The 22,302-nt window shown below is 42.5% G+C and overlaps 1 protein-coding gene across 3 annotated transcripts in view; it reads left to right on the plus strand.

Annotated features, from left to right (window-relative positions):
* PLD1 (phospholipase D1) overlaps positions 1-21,405 on the plus strand; it is a 171,644-nt gene extending 150,239 nt beyond the window's left edge. For all 3 annotated transcript variants that reach the window (XM_087725244.1, XM_087725243.1, XM_087725245.1), the window contains 5 exons: positions 5,932-5,981; positions 6,978-7,112; positions 12,187-12,340; positions 15,665-15,779; positions 18,950-21,405. In XM_087725244.1, the coding sequence (XP_087581370.1) occupies positions 5,932-5,981; positions 6,978-7,112; positions 12,187-12,340; positions 15,665-15,779; positions 18,950-19,174 (679 nt within the window). In that variant the 3' untranslated portion in view covers positions 19,175-21,405. The remainder of the gene's footprint in view (positions 1-5,931; positions 5,982-6,977; positions 7,113-12,186; positions 12,341-15,664; positions 15,780-18,949) is intronic.
* The last annotated feature ends 897 nt before the right edge of the window (positions 21,406-22,302 follow it).

Below are 22,302 nucleotides of genomic sequence, written 5' to 3' on the forward strand. Positions count from 1 at the left end.
ACTGTCTCCACACAATTGCTATAAACCAGACCCTCGGAGTAGAACCTAGATGCTGGTTCTTGGTTGTTGTTGTTAGTTGTGAAGTTGCGTCTGACCCATCACGATCCCATCGACAATGTTTCTCCAGGTCTTCCTGTCCTCTACCCTCCTCTAGAGTCCATTTAAGCTCACGCCTACGGCTTCAATGACTCCATCCAGCCACCTCATTCTCTGTCAGCCCCTTCTTCTTTTGCCCTCAATCTTTCCCAGCATTGGGCTCTTCTTCAGGGAGTCCTTCCTTCTCATTAGGTAGCCAAAGTATTTGAGTTTCATCTTCAGGATCTGGCCTTCTAAAGAGCAGTCAGGGTTGATCTCCTCTAGGATTGACTGGTTTGATTGCCTTGCAGTCCATGGGACTCACAGGAGTCTTCTCCAGCACCATAATTCAAAGGCCTCAATTCTTTAGCACTCAACCTTTCTGATGGTCCAACTTTCACAGCCATACATTGCAATTGGGAAAACCATGGGTCTTCGACACACCCGATAAACAGGCTCTGTGGACTGAAGCACACCTGGGATTATCAAGAAGATTTTCCTCATTTTAGCCCTTTCTTAAAGAGAAAAGTCTCTCTGTTGTTTGAAATGGGAGATAGATCATCTGGGGAAAATAAGCCTGGTACTGTGATAGAAAAAGGCTTAGATAAAAATTGTTCCAGAGAGTCTGATTAAAGGTTGCAATTTATCAGACTCAAGGAACATCTAGAAAAAGCCAGCAAGGGTTATTTGCTGGAGTAATCCTTTTTCTCTAAGATAGCGGTGGGAATTTTAGCCAAGAATCTGTGATTAGATCTGTAGAATTTGTTTCATTTTTATAATCTTTCTTCCATTTTGCTGGCTGGTAAAGCCATAGGATTGTCTACTTCTCTCGTACCTGTGTTAAAAGGAAGGTTGCCTTTAAAGTTTAAATTACAGACTGTGTTACATGGTTCATATGTTTAGGATTCAGATACAGTTAAATGTTGACAGTTCCTAGATTTCTAGTAGGGCTTTATCCCAGTGAGTTTCCATTGGCAGCATGGAAGGAAAAGAAAGGAACTTTTTGTGGATTGAAGGCGGAACTCGAAAGAGATAGCAAAGTCAACATATATCTGGTTCTCTGATTTTGATTATGCTCCCGTAAAACACTTGTTAGGTAAACATCTAAAAGATGCATTTATGCAGCATGTTTAGTTTGGGTAGCATTTACCTTCAGAAATATGTTCTTATTTTCGCATATTATGTTAGTTTTACTGGTGATTCGGTATATTGTATGACGCTGTAAAAAGGGCTTAATGCAGTACTAAGGCTAAGCATCTTCTTGATATGATGGCGGATTAAAAGTGAGATCTCTAGCCCAGGAGTTTCCAACTCCCCCGGTCCGAGGACTGGCAACAGTCCGCGGTATGCCGGAAACCAGGCCTCACAAACAAGCGAAGCCCCATTTGCAGGATGTAGGCAGCACGTGAAATCATGTCCCCTCCAGTCTGCAGAAAACTTTCTCTAGAACAGGTCCCTGGTCCCCAAAACTTTGGGGCCTGCTCAGGGGTGGGTTTCAACCGGTTTGCGGCGGTCCCCGCGAACCGGTTGGTCGGCGAACCCGGAAGTAAGTAACTTCCGGGAACGGCGAAGGCCCCACCCGCCCGCCCACGCTCCTTACCGGTCTTTGAAGGCTTCTGCACTTCCACGCAGGCGCATGGCACATACAGCGCCTGCGCGATTCTCCGCAAGCAGCTGGATGGCATATACAGCGCCTGCGTGAGTCTCCGCGAGCAGCTGGAACATCGCGCAGGCGCTAAGACGCATGTATGAACTGCGCGCGTGCACGAGGACGCCGCCGGCCTCGTTCCAACCAAACCGGTTGGAACGGGATTAGCAACCCACCACTGGGCTTGCTGCTCTAGCCCAACTTTTAAATATTCAGAATAAGTGGAGAACATACATACACACACCAGAATGCCCCTAAAGTATTTCTTGTAGTCAAAAGTCACACACAGGTGTTATTTTCTGCATGTCAAAACAAGGCTGCTATTGAGGTTCATTTGACTGAAAAACTAGCATTTGGGCAGGAATTCAAAGAAAAGAGTCCCATTTTTGGGATTATTCCAGTCATAAGAAGCAACAGGGAGAAGGCGTAAACTTCCCTACAGCAGCAGCAATATAATGGGAGCTAATTAGGTGTTGGTCTGAGTGATGATTTGGTAGAAAACTACTCAGCTGTGTCCCATCCATTTGGGGAGGAAAGGTGATGGAGAGCTGGCAGGGAGCTCTGCATCTGGGATGGGCAACAATACAATTGGAAACAACACAAAGGTTTCAGGGACTACAACCGGTCCAAGCCCTGAAGTGGAAATGCAGTTTAAAAGATCAGTAGTGAAAGCCACTATGAAACAATATGTAAGAAGTTTTTGAACCATCTTAAGTATCTAAAGGTGGCTCAGTGGCTAAGACAATGAGCGTGTCGATCAGAAAGATTGGCAGTTCGGCGGTTCGAATCCCTAGCACCGCCTAACGGAGTGAGCTCCCGTTACTTGTCCCAGCTTCTGCCAACCTAGCAGTTCGAAAGCACGTAAAAATGCAAGTAGGGATCACCCTTGGTGGGAAGGTTCCATGCGCCTTTGGCGTTTAGTCATGCCGGCCACATGACCATGGAGACGTCTTCGGACAGCGCTGGCTCTTCGGCTTTGAAACAGAGATGAGCACTGTCCCCTAGAGTTAGTTGGGAACGACTAGTACATATGTGCAAGGGGAACCTTTACCTTTTAATTATCTTCCACCCCTTTTCTTCTTGCCAGCAATCCAACCGAGTCAGTGTTGGACCTTCTCAGAGCTGAACAAAGCTCATTTTATTATGTATTTCTGCTAAAGAGTCAGCAGAGGGAGCACTGAGTTTGGGGTTGTGCCTCGCCAAGAAAATCTAGAATGCATTTTCTGTTTTTTTTTTTAATTAATCTTTCCTTTTCCCATTGTGTATTGTGGTTTTGGGTGGGGCCGTCTACACCTCTGTTTTGCAGACACCTATTTCAAAGTGAATTAAGTGCTACATATGGGCATGTGTTCGCATTCAGATTTTTAATGCTTTTCAAAATGATTGAGTGAACTACTTTATGTCTAGTCTAACAAAGAGAAGAACTGGGGCTGATATGATAGCATTCTTCCAATATTTGGGGGGCTAGCACAGAAAAGAAGGGGTCAAACTATTCTTCAAAGCACCTTAGGACAGGGTAAGAAGTAACAGGTGGGAAAAAATCATTAAAGAGAGATCCAACCTAGAACTAAAGCTAGATTTCCTGACAGTAAGAACAATAAATCAGTGAAACGCCTTGCTTTCAGAAGTTGGATGTTCCACCACAGGAGTGTTTCATGAAGAGAGTGGACAGAATGATATCAAGCTCTCCTGTTTGAGCAAGGGGCTGGACTAGAGGACCTTGAAGGTCCCTTCCAACCCTTTTATTCTGTGTTGTATGTTCTTCTATGTCTTACATATTGGTATCATTCATTATGGGACTTGCTTTAAGGTAAAGGTAAAGGTTCCCCTCACACATATGTGCTAGTCGTTCCCGACTCTAGGAGGTGGTGCTCATCTCCGTTTGAAAGCTGAAGAGCCAGCGCTGCCCGAAGACGTCTCCGTGGTCATGTGGCCGGCATGACTAAATGCCAAAGGCGCACGGAACGCTGTTACCTTCCCACCAAAGGTGGTGCCTATTTTTCTACTTGCATTTTTACATGCTTTCGAACTGCTAGGTTGGCAGAAGCTGGGACAAGTAACGGGAGCTCACTCTGTTATGTGGCACTAGGGATTCGAACTGCCGATCTTTCTAATCAACAAGCTCAGCATCTTAGCCACTGAGCCATCGCGTGCTTTAGTAATGCCCATTTACAATTGTGTTCAAAGAGGGACTTTTGTGTCCACCTTGTTGTCTTGAAGAACTCCTAAGGTGGAAACATGCCAGGCTTATAACATCTGTACAGTGATTCATATTTAGGGTTGCATAATATATTTATTTTGAACCATAAGAAGTTCCCTTATTTTCCTAGTCTAGGTACCTATTTGTCCAGGTGTCCTGTCCCCATCATCCAAGTCCCTTCCAACTCTGTTATTCTATTATATTGCTGTTGACCATTGTGGTGCCTTCCAGTTCTACATCTGGAAGCCCACACATAGTCTTTGCTCATATTTTGTTTTCTTCCATACAAATATGTCAAAACAGTTCTGAGACGCGATCAGAAAGCTTTCTTCTAATAAGTTATTGAGGACAAGTCTCAAGTTCACGGTATTATTGACAAGTCATAAGAGCTGACATACATCTCCATCAAGTTGATCTCAACTCCTGCTAACATCATAGAGCCGAGGTGGCGCAGTGGTTAGGGTGCAGTACTGCAGGCCACTTCAGCTGACTGTTAGTTGCAGTTCAGCGGTTCAAATCTCACCGGCTCAAGGTTGACTCAGCCTTCCATCCTTCCGAGGTGGGTAAAAATGAGGACCCAGACTGTGGGGGCGATATGCTGACTCTGTAAACCGCTTAGAGAGGGCTGAAAGCCCTATGAAGCGGTATATAAGTCTAACTGCTATTGCTAAGTCTAACTGCTATAAACACAAGTATGTAGTGTTTTTGGCAAGAGGAATGGCTGGCTTTGCTTTCTTTCAGGTTATCTTAGTGATTTCTCAGTTCAGCCTACAGCTCCATTATTACATGACGATCTCCCATTGTTTAACTTTTCTAGTTCAGCTGAAGGTATTGGTATTGGACAACACTGTTGTTTCGTTTACTATTTTCCCCTGACTTTCGAAATGAGCTCTGTAACCTGAATTCCTACACATGAGGCCACAGCCTTAAGGCCCAAGATTCCAGGTTGCACAGCCCGAGGCTTCAAATTGTTAGCTTCCTTTAAGACTTAAAGAAAGCAAAAAAACATTTTCTTGGCCTTCGGCAACTTAAGGCTGTTCAGTGTTTTCTGGCCATCATGATCTCTCTACATCTATATATGAAGAAGTCGGGGGGGGGGAGCAAAAAAAACAACAGTGTTGTGTTGTCCAATACCAAAACTACATTGTGGTGTCTATGATATTAGCAGGAGTTCAGATAATATATGTGAAGAGAGATCATGAGGGCCAGAAAACATTGAACAACTTTAAGTTGCAGAAGGCCAAAAATGTTTTTGCTTTCTCTAAGATATATATTTATTTAGCTATCTACATCTATCTTTATATCTATGTATCTATATATCTATAGATATATATGTCTTTATATCTATCTATTCATCCATCTATCTATAGTGTCTGTTTGTCTGTCTGTCCGTCTGTCCATCCATCCATCATCCATCCATCCATCTATTTCTTTATATCCATCCATTCATCAACTCACCCATTTATTTATCTTCATCCATCTATCTCTATATCTATCTCCATCCATCTATCTACCTACCTACCTACCTACCTATCTATATCTCCATGCATCCATCCATCCATTCATCCATCCCTTCCTATCTATCTATCCATCCATCCACCCACCTGCCCGCCCGCTGGCCTGCCTGCCTACCTACCTACCTACCTACCTATCTATCTCCATCCATCTATCTACCTATCTATCTCTTCATATCCATCCATTCATCAATTCATTCACCTACCATATCTACCTATCTACCTATCTATCTTTTTATATCCATCCATCTATCCATCTACCCTGTCTGTCTATCTATCTATATCGATCAATTCATCCATCCATCTACCATATCTATCTATCTATCTATCTATCTATCTATCTATCTATCTATCTATCTATCTATCTATCTATCTATCTATCTATCTACATAAAGAGATAGACACGTATTTGATTATTTCAGCTAAACATATTCTTGTAAACTTAATCGCATTGTGCTGTTTTGTAAGTCTAATGGTGGCTTTAATTTTTCCAGGACCATGTGCAGAGGAGAAAATTCAATCTTGGGACAGCTGAAAGCTGAACGTAAGTCCTTTGCTTGGGTCTCTGTAGGTGCCCTCCCCAAAGGATCTTAAGGACACCAAACCTTGATTGACCTGCCATAAAACACATAGTAGCTGGAATAATTGCAGGATTATGTAATAGCTAATGTAGGAGGCTTCAATTGTGTCAGGGAAATCTTCAAAAATAATCAAAACAAACTAGCAAAACAACATCTGGGTGTCTGGGAAGAGAGAAAAAAGCTGCTATCTTATGCATCCCTTTGGATGTGATTCTAAATGAGCTGCTTCTCCTGATTTTATTTGATGTCATTCCAACAAGCTGACTCCCTAGGCTCAGTTATAAGGATCTAGGGACATTTGGATTTATGCCAAAACTGCTAGGTAGTCAGATTGAGAATGTTTATTGTTTCCTCTCCCGCCACCCTTTGGTAGACATTAGCTGAACGATAGAATAAAAACACACATTTTGATGCATAAATTCCAGACATTTGCACCCAGATACTTTTTTCAGATGCATTTATGATATTTGTTCTTATTGGGACTGCAGTTACACAATTATAATGAAATAGGATTGGTGGGGGTTGAATGTTATCCATTCTACTTCTATAGCATCTGGTACAGCTAACTTGGTATTATTATAACTGGGTGCAGAAAATCCAGAGTTGCTGTCCTACATCAACCCCTCCAAGATTTCTTCTACCAATCTGATGCTATCTCCCATAATTCTAACAATCATTGCTAAAGATCACACTAGCCTGGAATTATAGTAATTAAGTATGATATACAGTATCTGAAGGGTTCTAAATACTAGCAGGCCTCCCTAGGTAATTGGCTTAAAGGGCTATTACTGTCAAGAAATGTATTCTACCAATTAGCCCAGACCTACATTTCTGTAATTTAAAAACTGTAGGTAAAAAAACCTCTTACATTTTCATTTCTTCTACTTTTTAAAGCCCTAAAGTTTTTCCGTTCTTTTTTTCTTTTCTTTCATCCTCCATTCCTTAATGGGACCCTTCAGTTGGAAACCAATGGATTAATTACATTTCATTCTGTGGACTTCGAAATTATGCTGAGCTGGAAGGGAAACTCATTACTGAACTGATCTATGTCCACAGCAAGCTGCTGATTGCTGATGACAACACAGTCATTATAGGTAAGAGAGAAATTTGCTAAGTACCAGTGTTTGGGAGTTGACCATCCCTGCCATATATCTCTGCAGATTTCAAGAAGGCCATGGGACCAATTTGGAGTTTCAATTAGAGGGCAGCTTGAATGACTCACTGCTTTGAATCAGTCATTGAAGTGGATGATTGATTTATTAATTCAATCTTTCTCCAGATTGAATAGGTGATGCAGATATTAGCTTGAGCACGCACCGTACCCCTCCGCCTAGAATTTTACAGCACTTGAAATCCATATCAGTAGATACCTCCTGCTGTTGCTACACTGGTTCCATATTGGTTTCTGGGTCCCAGTGAAAGTTCTGCCTATAATATTTAAAACCTCCATTGCTTGGAGTCTGAATAACTCTAAGTACATCATTCCTACCCAGATTTGACCTGATCCATGCATTTCTTGGGTTCCCCATCCTGCCAGAGATGAAGCATGGGGGGAGGGGGGGCATACCTTTTTAGTAACTTCCTGTGCTCTTTGGACACCCAACAAAGATGAGGAATGCTCTCGATCTTCTGGCCTTCAAGAAGGGTTAGAGAACTCTGCAAAATGTGGGCACCATGATATTAATGTTCAGTGGTTAGGTTTTGTTCAGTCACTAAGTCATGTCTGACCTTTCGTGCCCCCAAGAACCAAAGCACACCAGGCCCCATTATCCTTCACTTTCTCATTGAGTTTGCCTAAATCCATGTACATTGTGTCGATAACACTATCTAACCATCTCATCCTCTGTCATCCCCTTCTCCTTTTGCCTTCAATCTTTCCCAACATCAGGACCTTTTCCAATGAGTCCCCTCTTTTCATTAGGTGAGCAAAGTATTTAAGCTTCAGGAGTTAAGTTAAACTATTTAAATTATTGTTTTATTGGGATTTTTTAAATTGTAAACCTGGGTTCTTGGTTTTTTACAAGTAATTGCTTGCGTAATTAAATTTAGGAAGCAGCCAGACTAAGGTCAGTAAATTAGAAACACATTAGATCAGGAGAGGGGCATGAAGAAAGAACAAAATTAATAGCAAGCAACAATGGTCGTATTGCTCTACGAAGAAAAAAATCCAGTAGCCATAGTTATACGATACATTAATCCAGAACAAACAGTATTCCCTAAAGAAGTTTCCCCGAAAATAAGACAGGGTCGTATTTTCTTTTGACCCCCGAAATAAGCACTTGGCTCTATTTCCGGGGAGGTCTTATTATTTTTGAGGTGCAGGAGGTGGTGAGCATAGTTACCTCATGGCGGCTGTTGTGCTGCAATATGGCTCCAACATCTTCTTAAAGATTTCCAGTGTTGGGGCATTCACAACCTCTGGAGGCAAGCTGTTCCTCTGATTAATTGTTCTAACTGTCAGGAAATTTCTTCTAAGTTGCTTCTCTCCTTGATTAGTTTCCTCCCATTGCTTCTTGTTCTACACTCAGGTCCCTTGGAGAATAGTTTGATTCCCTCTTCTTTGTGGCAACTCCTGAGATATTGGAACACTGCTATCATGTCTCCCCTAGTCCTTCTTTTCATTAAACTAGACATACCCAGTTTCTGCAACTGTTCTTCATATGTTTTAGTGTCCAGTCCCTTAATCATCTTTGTTGCTCTTCTCTGCAGTCTTTCTAGAGTCTCCACATCTTTTCTACATCATGGTGACCAAAACTGAATGTCAGGTGTGGCCTTACAAAGACATTATAAAGGGGGATTAACACTTCATGTGATCTTGATTCTATCCCTCTGTTTATGTAGCCTAGAACTGTGTTGGCTTTTTTGGCAGCTGCTGCACACTGTTGGCTCATATTTAAATGGTTGTCCACTAGGACTCCAAGATCCTTCTCACAGTTACTACTATTGAACAAGGTACCACCTATACTGTACCTGTGCATTTCGTTTTTCTTGCCTAAAAACATACTTAAAACTGGCCCTGCGTTTCATGTGTTCCAACAGTTTTCCACTGAAATATCTTCCTGACAGAGTTGTGGATACTATAATGTATGCGTGCTGCCCTGCAGAAATCCTGTGGAATTACTGAATAGCAATAGCAATAGCAATAGCAGTAGACTTATATACCGCTTCATAGGCCTTCAGGCCTCTCTAAGCGGTTTACAGAGAGTCAGCATATTGCCCCCAACAATCTGGGTCCTCATTTTACCCACCTCGGAAGGATGGAAGGCTGAGTCAACCCTGAGCCGGTGAGATTTGAACCGCTGACCTGCTGATCTAGCAGTAGCCTGCAGTGCTGCATTTAACCACTGCGCCACCTTGGCTCTTGAAGAAATAAATCTTATTTTTACCTGATCTCAACTGAGAATTATTTAGCCTTCTCTTGTAGGCTGGGATTTATAAAGCTATTGGTATTTTTACACACACACATGGAAGGGGGGTGTCTTCGTGACATTGCTGTTTTAATTCAGTTCAATTTGTTTATTGATTAGTCGTTGGTCCATACCATGTAGTTGTAAAAACAATAAAAAACAAAGCAGGACACATTGACAATACATTATTGCCCTGCAGTTAACCCCAATCCATCCTACGTGGTCCACCCTCTTAATCTTTTGATATAGCCCTCGCTATCTGTGTACATGGGTATTCCCTGCAAAATATCTAATAATTTATTCTTGGTGTCCCAATATTTCTTGGATTTTAATGACCTAAGCAGAGGAAACAATATATTATGAATATGTCTTACTTTTCTTTGTATTGTTTTTATAGCTTTTCAATATAGTCAAATGTTTAATCAATAAACAAATGGCCTTGGATATTACTTTATGTGGCTTTGACTTTTAACATATAAAGCCTCTCTTCAGCAATCTTCATCTTCCAACAGCTATCCACTGTCACACCCTTTCCTTTATTTTCTTTTCTTTTTATGAAAGAGCAGTGGATAATGTGCACAAGACATTTCTATTGATTGATATGCACAGATTAGCAAGATGATCCAGCCTTCTCTTTCCCATCTGCCAGTAAAGGAAGATTTTAAACAGGCCCTAATGGGTAGCTTAGATCCATAGCTGAGAAGAAAGCTAACTAAGCAAAAAAAAGATGTAAAATATTGCTAGTATGTCTACTACGCTGAATAAAAGGAAATGTGGCCCACAAGAATGTAAGATGTGCAGCTGAGGCTGGCAAAAGACAGAATAGCATCGAACAGTTTCCTCCCCAATGCATTATAAACAAACCCAGGCAGATATATTATGAATACCTAGCAGTTTTGGCAGCCGCGTGAGCGATTGTGGGTGCACCTCGGTACACCCACGTTACACCTATCCTCCGCGAGCTGCACTGGTTACCGATCAGTCTCCGGATACGCTTCAAGGTGCTAGTCGTAACTTATAAAGCCCTTCATGGTATTGGATCTGGGTACTTGAGAGACCGCCTGCTGCCAATTACCTCCCACAGACCCATTAGATCTCACAGGGTTGGCCTCCTCCGGGTGCCATCTATCAGCCAATGCCACCTGGCTATTACCCGGAGGAGGGCCTTCTCTGTGGCAGCTCCGGCCCTCTGGAATGAACTCCCCACAGGGATTTGGCCTGGCCTTCCGAAAAGCCATCAAAACCTGGCTTTGCCGGCAGGCCTGGGGGTGATGAGTTCCCTCCCCTCTCGACATGTATGGTTGTGCGACTGTTGTCTACTTTTATTATTTGTATTTTGTCTTTTATGTTCCCCCTTTTTTTCCCCTTTGAATTGTTTGCCGCCCTGAGTCCTCCCGGACAAGGGCAGCATACAAATAATAAAATACCAATACCAATACCAATACCAGATTATGTTGGCATTTGAAGCAGAAAATGTCAGAAGATGTTCATCTTTTCTGCCCTGATTCATTGCAGTTAATTTGCTGCCTTTCCATGATAAAGATCTCTCTTTTTTTCCCAATATGCAAAGACTTAGAAAATTCCTATAAAGGAAAAAAAAAAGTGTTATCATTCAGATTTGCATACTTTTTGCACTGCAAAGAATCCAATAAGCTACTTTTTTTCAACAAAGAAAGAAGTAACGATTTGGTTTTGGGCTCCCCCTTAAGCAACCTGAGTTTAGATCCAGTTGAGCAATGGAGCAGTAGATGCAGACTTAATACGGTTGCTTACTCAAAATTTACTCATCTGATTATAGTGCAGCTTTTGGTCTAAACATTTACATTCCAAGATATTCAGAAGGACCTATGACAACAGGTGTGAAATATAAGAGTTGAAGTGCAATTCCCATTAACCAGAAATGTTGATTAAAAGTGAAGTCATTCCTGGCTCTACAAGGTGGTGCTCATCTCTGTTTCTAAGCCGGAGAGCCAGCTCTGTCCATAGACGTCTCCATGGTCATGTGGCCATCATGACTAAACGCTGAAGGTGCACAGAACACTGTTACCTTCCCACCAAAGGTGGTTCCTATTTTTCTACTTGCATTTTTTACGTGCTTTTGAACTGATATGTTGGCAGAAGCTGGAACAAGTAACGGGAGCTCACTCCGTTATGCGGCACTAGGGATTCGAACTGCTGAAGTGCCGACCTTCTAATCAACAAGCTCAGCATCTTAGTCACTGAGCTACTGCATCTCTAGAAATGTTGGTTAGAAACAACCAAAGTTCAGGAACAATTGAAGGCCTCAAGTTTGTAATCCTTGCCCTATAATATTTATATTGTTTAGAGATCCAGCAGAATCCACCATAATATATTCCCCATTTAATTTTTACCATACTGATACCATGGTCCTTTTTGCCCCAGCCTTCATACTGAACCAAAATTGATACAAAGCCCAAGTAAGTGGTTTCATCAAATCATGAATTTGAAAGTAAACACTGCTCATAAAAACAATATTTTATTTTATTTATTTTTGTATAAAGTTTAGATAGCCTTCCATCTCACCAAATGAAGTAAGATCTAACATTTTCTTATATTTATTGTATTTCAGAGGATTTTTTTTATTACTGTGGATCATAATTGATGATTAGGTAGATTATGGTAGAGTTTGAGGATTGTTTGCATCCAGTTATGATGCAAACTGGTGCATCATGAACTATTTTAAAATAGGTACTTATTTATCCCTTGCATTTGTAACTCTGCAAATGCTGTGTCTTTACAGGCTCTGCAAACATCAATGACAGAAGCATGTTGGGGAAAAGAGACAGTGAAGTGGCTGTCATTGTGGAGGATACCGACATGATTGCTTCAGTGATGGATGGGGAAGACCTCAAAGTAGGAAGATTTGCCCAGTCTCTTCGCCTTCAGTGCTTTAGGTACCACAGCTGACAGAAAAGACAGAGTAAAACCAATTTACAAAGGATTTACAGTCATTTGATTGCCTTAGCATCCACAGAGTAGACAATTCTATGTTTAGCTATTCGGCCAGGTCTTCCATTTATAAGTGGGGTCTATTCTCATTTGTAGGTATATTAAAGTAGTCTCAAAGGTACTTTTCCAAAAAGCAACTGGACGTTCTTGTTTATTTTTCTGTGAAAACATTTCTTATCCAAGTAGCTTCCTCTGTTCTGATCCTTTGGAACAGGGGTGTCAAACTCAAGGCCCATGGGCCAGATCTGGTCCATGAGCTTCTTAGATCTGGCCCGCAGGACCGTCCTGGAAACAGCAATGCACTGGCCCGCGGTGCCTCTGTCAGCGAAAATAGAGCTTGGGAGAGTCACGCACAGCCTTCCCGGGCCCCTTTTTCACTGGCAGAAGGCTATCAAAACAAAGGAGAAATGTTTCCCCTTTTGCATTTGAACATCCAAGAAGGGACAGGAAAGGAAAAAGGAAAAGAGGAGAGATGCAGAAAACGAAGGGAAGATGGGAAGAGAGCAAGGAAGGAAAAATAAGGAAAGGGGGAGAGGAAGAAGAAAGGATGAACAGGGAGGGAAAAATAAGGGAAGGAAGGAAGGAAGGAAGGAAGGAAGGAAGGAAGGAAGGAAGGAAGGAAGGAAGGAAGGAAGGAAGGAAGGAAGGAAGGAAATTATAATGAGAGTGAGTGAGGGTCTGAGGGAAATCTTGCCTTAACACTTGGCCACCACAGGTGCCCCCGACACAAGTTGAGCTGGCCAAGCCCACCATGGCCACGTCCACCCCAGCCCCCCCCAAGATCAAACACAATCCTGATGTGGCCCTCAATGAAAATGAGTTTGATACCCCTCCTTTGAAACAACCATGACCTGAATAGTTGAGAATCTCCGTAGATAATGTATTAAAATGGTCCTCAACTTACAACCAGAGGTGGGTTGCTGCCGGTTCGGCTCAGATCGCCTGAACCAATAATAACAGTGGCGAGAGGTTCTGCCCTCCCACCCAGATGCTTCTGCGCATGCTCAGAAGTGTTACATGCCTGGGCGAGCACGCATGGGAGCGTGCCTGAACCGGTAGTAAAATAATTAGCAACCCACCTCTGCTTACCACCATTTGTTTAGTGACCGTTTGAGGTTTCAACAGCCCTAAAAGAAATGGCTTACAACTAGTCCTCCCACTGCTGACCATTGCAGCATCCCAACGGTCACTTGATTGAAATTTGAGGTTTGGAACTTAGCGTATCTTTACAACGGCTGGACAAGATAGAGCCTGCCGCCTGTCCTGAGAAAGGGAGTTTTCTACCCATTAGACCATAACCTGGATGAATGGTTTCACCTTTCATCTTTTCCTTTTACAAGCTCTCATCATTTATTCAGCTTCAGAGTCACTTTGCAGTAAATATAGCCTGGCTTCTCCCTATTTTGAGTGGGGGAGAGGTTTAATTGTCTTTTATAATAATTGCCTGCTTGTTCAAAGTTCTTCCTTTGAAAAATTGTTCAGAATTAAAGCTGCCACTGTCAGAGTGGGAAAGATAATTAGCAGACCTTCTTAATTTGCCCCTGCCATCTAACTGGGCAGATAAGCAGGAGAGTAGCTGCCACAAAGTTAACTGCACATTGCAGAGACTTTGAAATCCGGGCCTTTTCCACCGCCTACTGTGAATGTCAAGTCAAGAAAGCCATAGGCATTTGCAGAAGGCAGGTTGAGAAAGCAAACTGGAAAAGGTGCATTGCAACACAAACACCACCTCTGTTGTATTGTATGAGCAATGACAGGAGCCAGTTTGGTCCAGTGCAGAGGTCAACAACCTGCAGCTCTGGAGCCGCATGTGGATCTTTCATCCCTCTGCTGCAGCTCCATGAGGCTCAAAATATGCGTCACAACCTCCAATGAGCGACACTCCCCAGCACACAATTTATTGAGCTTTTCGACCCCCAACTATGAATAAATCCAAGAACAGAAAAGTTTCAGAAGAAAACAGAATGTTTAATTCAACAACTACATACGCTAGTTTTGTGGCTGCTCAGGCACGAGAAGGGTTTTGTGGCTCCCGGTGTTTTCTTTTCTGTGGGAAAGGGGTCCAAATGGCTCTTTGAGTGTTTAAGGTTGCCGACCCCCTTGTCTAGTGGTTCATCTATCACGCTAGAAACCAGGGGACGCCTGGTTTCCATTAGGCATGAAAGCTAGCTGGGTGACTTTGGGCCCATCACCAGGAGACTGTGAGTTCTAGATATGAAAGCCAGTGGGTGACCTTGAGCCAATCACCCCCTCTCAGTCCAACCCATTTCACAAGGTGGTGGTTGTGGGGAAAATGGGAGGAGGAAGGAGTATTATGTATCTGTGGAGATCCGGAATCACTCAGTTCATGGTTGTCCCAAAAGTGTTGTTCAAAAAGCAACTGGACTTCCTTGGTTTTTTTTACCTCCCAATTACCTCCCAAAGACCCATTAGATCGCACAGGGCCGGCCTCCTCCGGGTTCCATCCACCAGCCAATGCCATCTGGCTACGACCCGGGGGAGGAGGGCCTTCACTGTTGCAGCTCTGGCCCTTTGGAACGAACTCCCCGCGGAGATTCGGACCCTCACCTCTCTCCCTGCTTTCCGAAAAGCCGTTAAAACCTGGCTGTGTCGGCAGGCCTGGGGTTGATGAGCTCCCCTCCCCTCTCGACAGGTGTGGTTGTTGGTCATTTTAAATGTCTATTTTGTACTTGTATGTTTCCCCTTCCCGTTTAAGTTGTTCGCTGCCCTGAGTCCCTTTTAGGGAATAGGGCGGCATATAAATAAAATAAAACTTAAACTTTTTCCTTGAAAAATTTTGCTTCTCATCCAAGAAGCCTCTTGGATGAGAAGTGAAATGTTTTCCAGGGGAAAAAAAGCCAAGAAATTCCAGTTGCCTTTTGAAAAGCACCTTTAGGAGTAGTACATATGTCCGTACCCTTTATAAAAATAATAAAGAGAGGATTAAAAAAATACAAATAAGTAAGAGATGGAGCTTTCATCCCCATGCACATTTAGTCCCTTGGGCAAAATCTAGACAAGCTGTTGAAACCTGTGAAGACGTTTTAAAACAAAACAGCCAAACCTCGGGTTAATAATCACCGCCATTATTTGTTCTATTGGCTTCTATTGGACCAATATTCTTATATTTCATTAGTACCCTGTGGGGTTTGCATTTCGTCTTCCTGATTTCAAAGTGGTTAACATTATTGACCACAGCTACAAGTTTAATGGTGTGTTCTTTCCTTTCCTTTTTCGCTTTTTGTCTTTTGTCTTCTCCCATTCTTCAGGGTTGTTCTTGGCAGCTCAATAGATCTGAATGATATCCAGGATCCCGTAAGTGACAAATTCTTTAAAGAAGTCTGGGTGACAACAGCAGCACGTAACGCCACTATTTTTGAGAAGGTGAAGTATGGGCTTCTGTTTCACACTTATTGTTGCCTGAGTATTATACTCATCATATAAGGGGAGTTTATATAAAATGTTTTACAGGTGGCATCTTCCTCTGGCAACATTGGCCAAAATGTTTAATAATATATCCCTGAAATGCTGGAAATACAATCAATAGCAATAGCAATAGCAGTTAGACTTATATACCGCTTCATAGGGCTTTCAGCCCTCTCTAAGCGGTTTACAGAGTCAGCATATTGCCCCCAACAATCTGGGTCCTCATTTTACCCACCTCGGAAGGATGGAAGGCTGAGTCAACCCTGAGCCGGTGAGATTTGAACCACTGAACTGCGGATAACAGTCAGCTGAAGTGGCCTGCAGTACTGCCCTCTACCCACTGTGCCACCTCGGTTCAGGTTCCAGGCACATATTTCTACATGTGGTGGACATGTAAAAAAGCAAAGGAATTTTGGCAACGGATACAGATGTGGTTAGAAAAAATGTACAAAGATTAGAATTTAAACTAGAATTATTTTTATTAGGAATTATAATACAGGGTCACAGTAAAGAGTCAACATATTTAATATTACACATTATAACAGCAGCGAGAATGGTGTACGGCCAACAGTGGAAAAGTGAAAATATACCTTCAGAAAGAGAGATAATAAAGAAAATATTGGTTTGCGCCGAAATGGATAGAATGACGTTAGAATTAAAGAATAAAGGAGAGATAGAATATCATGATATATGGAATAGATTTTACCAATGGTTGGAACTGGGAGGTAGAAATTGGAACAGGAAATAAACAAGATTTGTAGACCCGAAATGTGATGTAATATGATGTAAATGCAAATGAGTATAAATGGGCAGAATGATTGCATTTAATTGATAAAGTGTGATGAGTACATGTGATATTTGTTCTATATTTTGGTTTGTATGGTGGAGATAATGCCAGGATGGTCGCACTATGTCCAATACTTTAATGTGAAATGAATACAAAATATTTTTTTTAAAAAAAGGGAAGGCCTGAGTATTGTACAACTTATGTACCATACAAAGTATTGTAGGTAAGGTACAACTTGCCTTCAGAAGTTGTGGGTGCTCCATCAATGGAAACTTAAGAAGAGACTGGACAGACACCAGTCTGGAATGGTATGGTATGAGGTCTCCTGCATGAGTAGGAAGTTGGACTAGAAGACCCCCAACTCTGTTATTCTTTATAAGGCTGTCCAATTCTTAGAAGTCGTCCAACTTTGTGTCAATAAATCCCTGACCAGCGCTATGTTTATGCTCCTGCACAACTCCCACCAACTTTTGGAATCAAATCCAAAAAGCATTTCATATCCATATTAGAAATTTTCTTTACTTAGGGATCAGAGATGTGGTATTGCTAGGAATGCCCACACAACACCACTTGAAGGTGACCCCAAAAACTTTAGAACTAAACATAACTTTTGAAAAAAATCAACCAACTGAAAGTTTGCAAGATCACCTAAATGTTTGTGTTCTCAAGAGGTCTTAGGCAAGAATATTTGGGATTCTGGTGTGACATCTTATGTGACATGCCTCAGTTATGAAAGCTTTGACATTTGTGAACTTCGGCATTCTGCAAGATTTTTGGCCATTTAAAAAATATTCTTGCTTACTTTTTCACAACCCAACCCGAAAGGTGCTTTTTCAAAGGAAACTGGACTTCCAAGATGTTTCACTTCTCATTAGAACTGAAGAAGCTTCTTGGAGGAGAAGTGAAATGTCCTCAAGGTAAAACAAGAAAGTCCAGTTGCCTCTTGAAAAAGCACCTTTGGGGGCAACCATGACCCAGGTAACTGACAATCTCCATAGACAAACCCAACACCTGAAAACTTGCCAACTTTTATCCTAGGTGTATGGTTAATGATTGGCTTATATCTGTAGTAGGATCCCAAAACCCTTAACCGGAATAACAATCCTTAAACCATAGATCCAAAGAAGCTCTGTCTCACCTATATTCTGGCAGTCCTTGACTTACCACTATTTGTTTAGGGACCGCTCAAAGCTACAACAGCACTGAAAAAGTGACTTACGACTTATGACAGCTACTGCAGCACCCCAATGGTCATGTGATCAAAATTCAGGCATTTGGCAACTGGCATGTATTTATCACAATTGCACTGTCCTGAGGGTCACATGATCACCATCCATGACCTTTCCAGCCGGCTTCCAACAAGCAAAGTCAATGGGGAAAACAAGATTCGCTTAATGGCTGCATGATTCACTTACCAATTGCAGTGATTAGCTTAACAACTGGGTCATAACGTAAGGCCCTATTCACTTAAGAATTGCCTTGCTTAGCAACAGAAATATTGGGCTCAGTTGTTGTTGTAAATCGAGGACCACCTGTATATTTAAGGGTTGACAGCTTTGCTTTCAAGTGCTTGTGAAAAACCAGTGATAATTTTCTTCTTAAGTGAAAGAGGGCTGGAACGGTTTAAGGTCGTAACGTCTTTCAGAATATAAACATATTTAGTCTGTTGAGATTCCCAGTCATCCAGGTGATGGTTGCCCCATAGGTGCATTTTTCAGGAGCCAACTCAACTTTTTTTGTTTTTTCTTTTGAAGAAAGAAGCGTCTTCAACTCTGACAGGATAGTGGGGAATGGAAGGATTTCATCTCTAAAGACTTTCAGCTGTACAATTTGGGATGAACACCCTTTGAATGGTATAGGAATAGGAATGGATTTCCAGGGGGAAAATTGCAGACTACAGGAGCCAGGAGCACTTACTCAGGTGACCCTGAGGACAGAGATAAACCTCCAAGTCTTCCAAGTGCTTCAAGACCCTCTAAAAGGATGCAAAGGACCAGCTGTCTGCAAGGAATGTAAATCCTTCCATTCCCCACTATCCTGTTAGAGCTGAAGGAGCTTCTTGGATGAGAAGCGAAACGTCTTCAAAAGAAAAGCAAGAAAGTCCAGTTGTCTTCTGAAAAAGCATCTTTGGGATAAACATATTTACATGACTTGATTCCAAAAAATCTTGAGAGACAAAAATCAGTGTTTTGGAGATTCTGGAAATCCCTTGTTAAAATTCTAAAATTCATTGAGCAGAGGTAACGTGACTAAACAGTTGGCCAAGTTTCTAGTATAGACATGTCCTTGGAGAGAGACCTGTTCTCTCATCTGTTTCTTCACTCTTCTTCTTCTCAATTAGGTTTTCCGGGTTCTTCCTACTGATGAAGTCAATAACTTAACTCACCTACGGGATTTCATCAATAAACCCAAACTTGCATGCGAGAATCCCACAAAAGCAGCTGAAGAACTGAAGAAAATCCGTGGATTTCTAGTCCAGTTCCCCTTTCGCTTTCTGGATGAAGAGAATTTGCTTCCTTCCGTCGGAACAAAAGAATCCATGGTGCCCATGGAGACGTGGACTTAAAGAGAAGTCAGTAAGAAAGCTAGACACCAGATCTGGTTTGGCTCCTGTTTTCACAAGAACCTGTTGTCATAAGAAGGAAAAGCTGCACCAATCCAAAAGTGCCTTTTGATGATAGGGTTTTAGAGAAAATAACAGCCGACTAGAAGCAGAGTTGGAAATAGCACATCATTGATAAGTTATCAATGATAGCAGGGTCATCCAAGCAAACTGGGAAGAGGGAAGAGGGTAAAGGAAGATACTTTCTCTAAAAGACTACAGTCATTCTTCAAGACACTTTCCATATTCCATGCATGCTTACCCTACATGTTTGGTTATCTCAAATCTACAAAGTCTTCGTTGTAAGTAACTCAGATAAGATATTTGCTTATACTAGCCATCTTTTATTCCGGACAAAAATTGGTAATCCGTTTTCCAGAAGGAAAACCTTGTAACTAAGGTTTACTGCTTGTAGAGATTCCAGGCAAAGAGACCTGCATCTACCGTACAATTACTACTTTAGAAGAAATCCACATGTAACAAGGACAATGGCTTCACTCTTTTGTAGGCTCTTAATGCTGTTTATGTCTTTGGCACTACGGAACTTGTTAAGATAAGAGTATTTCTTTATAATTCCTTTTTAAATCCTGCAAATAGTATAGCAACTACTGAGAAACACTGCCCGAGGCCCCCATGGACTTAACTGTGATCTTTCTGGAGTAAGTTACAGAGGTTTTGCATAGATGATATTTTTTTTTAGTGCTGCATTTAGCCGGAGAAATAATTCGTCCTGCATATGTCATGTTGGAACAGTATGTGTTGAAGGTTTCTGAAGCAGTACTGGTAAGCCGACAGATTTGTTTTCCGTCCTTAATGGCTGAAAAAAGTGTATTTATATAATGATTTAGCAAAAATCTCTTTATTCTCTTCAAGAGGGACCAATTAGTTAATTCCCTTCCTGCTCAGAAACACATGGCCAAAGAATTCTTTCTTGTATGCCTACGGTTCAGTGTTCCAATATATGAAGGACTGCCACAAAGACAGGGGGACCAACCTATTTTTTTCCAAAGCACCAGAAGGCAAGACAAGAAACAATGGATAGAAACTAATCAAGGAGAGAAGCAACCTAGACCTATAAACAGTGAGAACAATTAACCAGAGGAATGGCTTGCTTTCAGAGGTTGCGGTACTCCATCCGTGGAGGCTTTTAAGAAGAGACTGGACAACCACTGGTATGGAATGATATGGGGTCTCCTGCTTGAGCAGTGGATTGACAGAAGACCTCCAAGGTCCTTTCCAACTCTGTTATTCTATTTTTTACTTCCAAACAATCTATGAATTTGTGTGGTAGAGGCTACTCAACATTTTTCAAGCACTGCAACAGTGGGTCAAGGTTTATTATTTTTTTTCCACAGATGCAAGAGTCTTACGTTACAATTTAGGGGTGTTTCCTGTCTGCACACTGTAGAAATCCATGCCACTAATTGGACAGTTGTGATTGGAAAGACTGTGAGACCTACAAAAGAAGAAGGATAGGAATCATTTATGTTGTTTCATTTATAGATTGTTCCAGGGCTGGGATTCAAAAATTTTAGCAACTTGTTCTCTGGCCGGTTGCTGGGTGGGTGTAGCCATTGTGGGCATGGCATACTCGGCCTCCTATACCACGGGGGGGGGGGCATTTTTGCCTTCCCCGGTCTACGGAGGCTTCCCTCGAGCCTCCGGGAGAGCGAAAACAGCCTCCCCCGGGCTCCTGAGGCCCTCCGGAGACCAGAAACAGGCCTGTTTCCAGAACTTCCGGGAGACCCATTTTTTACCCTCCCAGACCCTCTGCCCGGGCCCTGCACTTACCTGGCATCCAAAACGAGCCACGTGGATACTCCTGGGAGGGGCAGGGTGGGGCTAGCCAGTCCTTGCAACTACCGCTTCAACGAATCAGATGTAAAATTAGCATCCGGTTCGCCTGAACCGGCTGAATCCCACCCCTGGATTGTTCAGCCCTGTGCTTACGAGAGTCTTCCCAACATCACCCCACAATCTGATGTAGAGAAAAGAAACATTCTATTGGACTCTAAATTCTAGTCTTTGAGCTATTCAACCCCTGGCATTTTAAGGTGACAGGGATTAAGGTGTTTGCCAGAAATCCCAATTTAGTTTTCTCAAATCCGGAGTCCTTCTGTGTTGGGCTCTGATTCCCTCCATCCCCAACCAGCTTGGCCAAACAAAATAAACAAAACCGAGCTAAATGAGATATAAATTATTGTCCTGCTTCCAAGTTCCTGTTTCTTAGAAAGTACATGGGAACATATCTCGTATTAAAAAGATAGCAGTGTTTAAGTAAGAAGAGCTCCTCTCTGAGGGAGATGAGTGGCTTAGAAATAGGAAATATAAACAAATGAAATGTAAACAAATTAAGCCTATCTATCAGAATTTGAAGTAGGCAGGAAAACCGTAGTAAAACTTCAACCACTTTCTCCAGATCCCATCTTGCAAAAAGTTGCTATTACGTCACAGTGTAAGAAGCCTTACACTGTGGCATAATAGCAAGACCACCCAGTTGTACTGTATATCCTGACTAATTGGGGGCCATACATTAACTTCTGGCATTGTCTGTAACCCCTATGGGTTACAGATGGTCCTCGGTTAACAACCACTCACTCAACAACTGCTTGACGTTACGATGATGCTGAACGAGTGATGCTTACAACTGGTCCTTGAAGTTCAAGCCATCCAGGGGTGGGTTTCAACCGGTTCGCGGCGGTCCCTGCGAACCGGTTGGTCGCCGAACCCGGAAGTAAGTAACTTCCGGGAATGGTGAAGGGCGCGCCCGCCCGTGGTCCTTACCCAGTTTTAACGAGTTCTGCGCTTCCACGCATGCGCAGGACGCATACAGTGCCTGCGCGATCGTCCAGGAGCAGCTGGAGCGTCGCGCAGACGCTAGTACGCATGCTTGCACCGCGCATGTGCACGAGGACACCGCCAGCCCTGTTCCAACCGAACCGGTTGGAATGGGGTGAGAAACCCACCCCTGAAGCCATCACAGCACTCTGGCAGTCACATGATTGCCATCTGGGCACTTGGCAATCGCCTTGCATTTTGCAATGGTTGCAGCACCCTACAATCGTATGATCACCATTTGCAAACTTCCCTGC

This window comes from Thamnophis sirtalis, unplaced genomic scaffold (genome assembly GCF_051295495.1).
Source record: "Thamnophis sirtalis isolate CommonGarterSnake01/CBP01778 unplaced genomic scaffold, rThaSir2_p1.2 scaffold_11, whole genome shotgun sequence".
NCBI classification, from domain to species: domain Eukaryota; kingdom Metazoa; phylum Chordata; class Lepidosauria; order Squamata; family Natricidae; genus Thamnophis; species Thamnophis sirtalis.